This window comes from Calidris pugnax, unplaced genomic scaffold (genome assembly GCF_001431845.1).
Source record: "Calidris pugnax isolate Ruff unplaced genomic scaffold, ASM143184v1 scaffold1064, whole genome shotgun sequence".
Taxonomy (NCBI): Eukaryota; Metazoa; Chordata; class Aves; order Charadriiformes; family Scolopacidae; genus Calidris; species Calidris pugnax.
The window spans coordinates 10,594-17,077 of NW_015091676.1; the positions used below are offsets into that span (position 1 = coordinate 10,594).

The window sequence follows — 6,484 nt, forward strand, 5'->3', positions numbered from 1 at the left end:
CCCCATGGATCTCCTCCACCACCCCATGGAGACCCACCAACCCATAGAGACCCACCACCCCATGGAGCTCCTCCACTGCCCCATCGATCTCCACCAACCCCATGGAGCTCCACCACCCCATGCATTTCCACCACACATGGAGACCCACCACCCCCATGGAGATCCACCACCCCCGTGGTGCTTCATCACCCCCATGGACCTCCTCCACCCCACTGAATGCCACCACCCCATGGACCTCCTCCACCCCATGCAGATGCACCGCCCCCATTATGCTCCATCACCCCCATGGACCTCCACAATCCATGGAGCTCCACCACCCCATGTAGACCCACCACCCCCATGGTGCTCTATCACCCCCATGGAGACCCACCATCCCATGGACCTCCTCCACCCCATGGAGACCCAGAATCCCCATGGCGCTCCATCACCCCCATGGAGCTCCACCATCCATGGAGCTCCACCATCCATGGAGCTCCACCACCCCATGGAGCTCCATCACCCCCATGGAGCTCCACCATCCACAGAGCTCCATCACCCCTTGGAGATCCATCACCCCTATGGAGATCCATCACCCCGTGGATATCCATCACCCCTATGGAGATCCATCACTCCATGGAGCTCCATCGCCCCATGGAGATCCATCACCCCATGGAGATCCATCACCCCCATGGAGCTCCACCATCCCATGGACCTCCTCCACCCCATGGAGACCCAGCATCCCCATGACCCTCCATCACCCCCATGGAGCTCCACCATCCATGGAGATCCATCACCCCTATGGAGATCCATCACCCCATGGAGATCCATCACCCCATGGTGCTCCATCACCCCCATGGACCTCCACCATCCATGGAGCTCCATCACCCCATGGAGATCCATCACCCCTATGGAGCTCCACCATCCATGGAGCTCCATCACCCCATGGAGCTCCATCACCCCCATGGTGCTCCATCACCCCATGGAGATCCACCATCCATGGAGCTCCATCACCCCATGGAGATCCATCACCCCCATGGAACTCCACCATCCATGGAGCTCCATCACCCCATGGAGCTCCATCACCCCCATGGAGATCCATCACCCCCATGGAGCTCTACCATCCACAGACCTCCATCATCCACAGAGCTCCATCACCCCATGGAGATCCATCACCCCTATGGAGATCCATCACCCCCATGGAGCTCCATCACCCCATGGAGATCCATCACCCCTATGGAGATCCACCATCCATGGAGCTCCATCACCCCATGGAGATCCACCACCCCATGGAGATCCATCACCCTCATGGCGCTCCCTCACCCCCATGGTGCTCCACCATCCATGGAGCTCCATCACCCCATGGAGATCCATCACCCCTATGGAGATCCATCACCCCATGGCGCTCCATCACCCCCATGGAGCTCCACCATCCATGGAGCTCCACCACCCCATGGAGCTCCATCACCCCTATGGAGATCCACCACTCCACGGCACTCCACCACCCCCATGGAGCTCCACCATCCATGGATATCCATCACCCCTATGGAGATCCATCACCCCCATGGAGCTCCATCACCCCATGGAGATCCATCACCCCTATGGAGCTCCATCACCCCATGGAGCTCCATCACCCCATGGAGATCCACCACCCCATGGCGCTCCATCACCCCCATGGAGCTCCACCATCCATGGACCTCCATCACCCCATGGAGATCCATTACCCCATGGAGATCCATCACCCCCATGGAGCTCCACCATCCACAGAGCTCCATCACCCCATGGAGATCCATCATCCCTATGGAGATCCATCACCCCATGGCGCTCCATCACCCCCATGGAGCTCCATCACCCCATGGAGCTCCATCACCCCATGGAGATCCATCACCCCCATGGAGCTCCACCATCCATGGCGCTCCATCACCCCCATGGAGCTCCACCATTCACGGAGCTCCATCACCCCATGGAGATCCACCACCCCATGAATATCTCCCATTCATGGAGATCCACCACCCCCTTGGCCAACAGCCTTCCCCCAGCACCCCCATTTCCCAGGAAGGGGAGAGGACACCCCCCTGCCTTGACCACCCCTGACCCACCCAACCCCACCCCAGGAAGGTGAAGAACTTCTCCAGGCCAAACCTGAATTAAGCGGCGCCGTTCGGCGCCAACTGGAAGAGCTTCGACAATGTTGGGTGGAGTTGGAGACCACCAGCCAAGCCCGGAGCCGGCGATTGGCCGAAGCCGCCGCCGCCGAACGCTTGGCGAGGAGCTACGCGGACATGGAGGCCCGGTTGGGGAGGTTGGAGGAGCAGCTGGAGACGGTGGGGGCAGGACCCGACCTCCACAGCGTTAGCAGGCAGCTCAAGAGGTTGCAGGTGGGTTCTTTTTGGGGGGTGGTGGGACGGGACACAGAAGGTTTTGGGGGGGCTTTGGGTGTTGGGGGGCACCAGGTTATGGAGGGGAAGCGGGTTGTGGAGGGACACCAGGGGTTGGGGGGACACCAGGTCTTGGAGGGACCTCAGGTTATGGAAGGACACCATGTTATGGGGGGACACCAGGTCTTGGAGGGACACCAGGTTATGAGGGGACCTCAGGTTATGGGGGGACACCAGGTTATGGGGGGACACCAGGTTATGGGGGGACCTCAGGTTACAGAGAGACACCAGGTTATGGAGGGACACCAGGGGTTGGGGGCACACCAGGACTTGGAGGGACACCAGGTTATGGAGGGACCTCAGGTTATGGGGGGACACGAGGTTATGGGGGGACACCAGGTCATGAGGGGACCTCAGGTTATGGGGGGACACCAGGTTATGGAGGGACACCAGGTTATGGGGGGACACCAGGTCTTGGAGGGACACCAAGTTATGGAGGGACCTCAGGTTATGGGGGGACAGTAGGTTATGGAGGGACACCAGGGGTTGGGGGGACACCAGGTTATGGAGGGACCTCAGGTTATGGGGAGACACCAGGTCTTGGAGGGACACCAGGACTTGGAGGGACACCAGGGGTTGGGGGTACACCAGGTTATGGAGGGACCTTGGGTTATGGGGGGACACCAGGTCTTGGAGGGACACCAGGTTATGGAGGGACCTCAGGTTATGGGGGGACACCAGGTTATGGAGGGACACCAGGGGTTGGGGGTACACCAGGACTTGGAGGGACACCAGGTCTTGGAGGGACCTCAGGTCATGAGAGGACCTCAGGTTATGGGGGGACACCAGGCTATGGAGGGACACAAGGTCTTGGAGGGACACCAGGTTATGGGGGTACACCAGGACCTGGAGGGACATCAGGTTATGGAGGGACCTCAGGTTATGGGGGGACACCAGGTTATGGGGGGACACCAGGTTATGGGGGGACCTCAGGTTACAGAGAGACACCAGGTTATGGAGGGACACCAGGGGTTGGGGGTGCACCAGGACTTGGAGGGACACCAGGTTATGGGGGGACACCAAGTTATGGAGGGACCTCGGGTTATGGGAGGACACCAGCTTATGGAGGGACCCCAGGTCTTGGAGGGACCTCAGGTTATGGGGGGACACCAAGTTATGGAGGGACCTCGGGTTATGGGAGGACACCAGCTTATGGAGGGACCCCAGGTCTTGGAGGGACCTCAGGTTATGGGGGGACACCAAGTTATGGAGGGACCTCGGGTTATGGGAGGACACCAGCTTATGGAGGGACCCCAGGTCTTGGAGGGACCTCAGGTTATGGGGGGACACCAAGTTATGGAGGGACCTCGGGTTATGGGAGGACACCAGCTTATGGAGGGACCCCAGGTCTTGGAGGGACCTCAGGTTATGGGGGGACACCAAGTTATGGAGGGACCTCGGGTTATGGGAGGACACCAGCTTATGGAGGGACCCCAGGTCTTGGAGGGACCTCAGGTTATGGGGGGACACCAAGTTATGGAGGGACCTCGGGTTATGGGAGGACACCAGCTTATGGAGGGACCCCAGGTCTTGGAGGGACCTCAGGTTATGGGGGGACACCAAGTTATGGAGGGACCTCGGGTTATGGGAGGACACCAGCTTATGGAGGGACCCCAGGTCTTGGAGGGACCTCAGGTTATGGGGGGACACCAAGTTATGGAGGGACCTCGGGTTATGGGAGGACACCAGCTTATGGAGGGACCCCAGGTCTTGGAGGGACCTCAGGTTATGGGGGGACACCAAGTTATGGAGGGACCTCGGGTTATGGGAGGACACCAGCTTATGGAGGGACCCCAGGTCTTGGAGGGACCTCAGGTTATGGGGGGACACCAAGTTATGGAGGGACCTCGGGTTATGGGAGGACACCAGCTTATGGAGGGACCCCAGGTCTTGGAGGGACCTCAGGTTATGGGGGGACACCAGGTCTTGGAGGGACCTCAGGTTATGGGGGGACACCAGGTCTTGGAGGGACCTCAGGTTATGGGGGGACACCATGTGGTGCTGGGGGGACACCAGTGCTCCCAGCTCAGCCCCAGTTGCGATGGGAGCCCAGCCCCACCACCCCACCTCCCTGTTCCTCACCTCCACCTCACGGGGAGGTGTCCTCTCCCCGTGTCCCCACCCCGGTGTCCCCGATGTCCCCGCAGACCATGGAGTCGCAGGTGGAGGAGTGGTACAAGGAGGTGGGGGAGCTGCAGGTGCAGGCGGCGGCGCTGCCCCCCCAGGCCGGGGGGCGGCAGGAGGTGGGACAGCGGCAGAACGCGGTGGGGACACGCATCGTCCGCCTCATCGAACCCCTCAAGGAGAGGAGGAGAATCCTCCTGGCCTCCAAGGAGGTCCATCAGGTCAGCCACGAGCTGGAAGACGAGGTGGTGAGTACGTGGGGATGGGACTGGGATGGACTGGGATGGGGATGGGATGGAGATGGAGATGGGGGTGGAGATGGAGATGATGGAGATGGAGATGATGGAGATGGAGATGATGGAGATGGAGATGGAGATGGGATGGAGGTGGAGATGGGATGGAATGGGATGGGATGGGATGGGATGGAGATGAAGATGGAGATGGAGATGGAGATGGGGATGGGATGGGATGGGATGGGATGGGATGGGATGGAGATGGGATGGAATTGAGATGGGATGGGATGGGATGGAGATGGAGATGGAGATGGGATGGAGATGGGGATGGGGATGGGGATGGAGATGGAGATGGAGATGGGGATGGGATGGGGATGGGGATGGAGGTGGAGGTGGAGATGGAGATGAGGTGGAGATGGAGATGGGGATGGAGATGGAGATGGGATGGAGGTGGAGATGGAGATGGAGATGGAGATGGAGGTGGAGATGGAGATGGAGATGGAGATGGAGATGGGATGGGATGGGGCATCATCAGGGACAGGGCCCCCTCTGACCTCCACCCCACCGCCTGTTCCACAGCTGTGGGTCCAGGACCGCTTGCCCTTGGCCACCCTGAAGGACCACGGGACCAACCTTCAGACGGTCCAGCAGTACATCAAGAAGAACCAGGTCAGGCCCCACCTGGGGGACACTGTGGGGACAACCCCCGTTGACCCCCAACCCTTCTTCCCCACACCCACCTCCTCTCCTTCTCCCCACCCAACCTTCTCCAGAACCTCCGGCGGGAGATCCAGGTCCACAAACCTCGCGTGGACGAGGTCCTGGAACGCGCCGCCGCCGTGGCCTCCATCAAGAGCCCCGAGGCCGAAGGCGTCCGACGTCTTCTGGAGAGGTTGGGGACCATGTGGGCGGAGCTGCAGGAGCAGGCGGAGCGGCGGCAGCAGAGCCTGGATGCCACCTACCAGCTGGAGCAGTACTACTTCGACGTGGCCGAGGTGGAGTCGTGGTTGGGCGAGCAAGAGCTTCTCCTGATGAGCGAGGAGAAGGGGAAGGTGCTCATGGGGTTGGGTTGGGTCTTTTTTTGGGGGGTTGGGTGGTGGACACGCGGTTAAGGGAATGGAGGTGGAGGTGGAGGTGGAGATGGGATGGAGATGGAGATGGAGATGGAAATGGAGGTGGAGGTGGAGATGGGGGTGGAGATGGGTTGGAGATGGAGATGATAGAGATGGGATGGGGATGAGATGATGGAGATGGAGATGGAGATGGAGATGGAGATGGAGATGGGGATGAGGATGGGGGTGGGATGGGATGGAGATGGGGATGGGGATGAAGATGGATCGAGATGGAGTTGGGGTGGAGATGGGGATAGGATGGAGATGGAGTTGGGGATGGAGATAGAGATGGGGATGGGGATGGAGATGGGGATTGGATGGGAGATGGGAATGATGGAGATGATGGAGATGATGGATGGAGATGTGGGGTGGGGATGATGAGGATGATGGGGGACATGGGGAGATGGGCATAAAGATGGAGATGGGGATGGAGATGGGAATGATGGAGATGATGGGGATGAGATGATGGGGATGGAGATGGAGATGGAGATGGAGATGGAGATGGAGATGGAGATGGAGATGGGATGGAGGGGGAGATGGGATGGAATGGGATGGGATGGGATGGGATGGGGAGGAGGAGGGAGAGGGGGATGGAGATGGG

General features: G+C 60.0%; 1 protein-coding gene across 1 annotated transcript in view; it reads left to right on the forward strand.

The window, feature by feature from the left end:
- Window positions 1-2,090: 2,090 nt before the first annotated feature.
- SPTBN4 (spectrin, beta, non-erythrocytic 4) overlaps window positions 2,091-6,484 on the forward strand; it is a gene marked incomplete at its 5' end in the record, with an annotated part of 24,226 nt that continues 19,832 nt past the window's right edge. Inside the window, 4 exons of the mRNA XM_014961965.1 lie at window positions 2,091-2,354; window positions 4,562-4,786; window positions 5,351-5,440; window positions 5,545-5,823. Coding sequence (XP_014817451.1) covers window positions 2,091-2,354; window positions 4,562-4,786; window positions 5,351-5,440; window positions 5,545-5,823 — 858 coding nt within the window. The remainder of the gene's footprint in view (window positions 2,355-4,561; window positions 4,787-5,350; window positions 5,441-5,544; window positions 5,824-6,484) is intronic.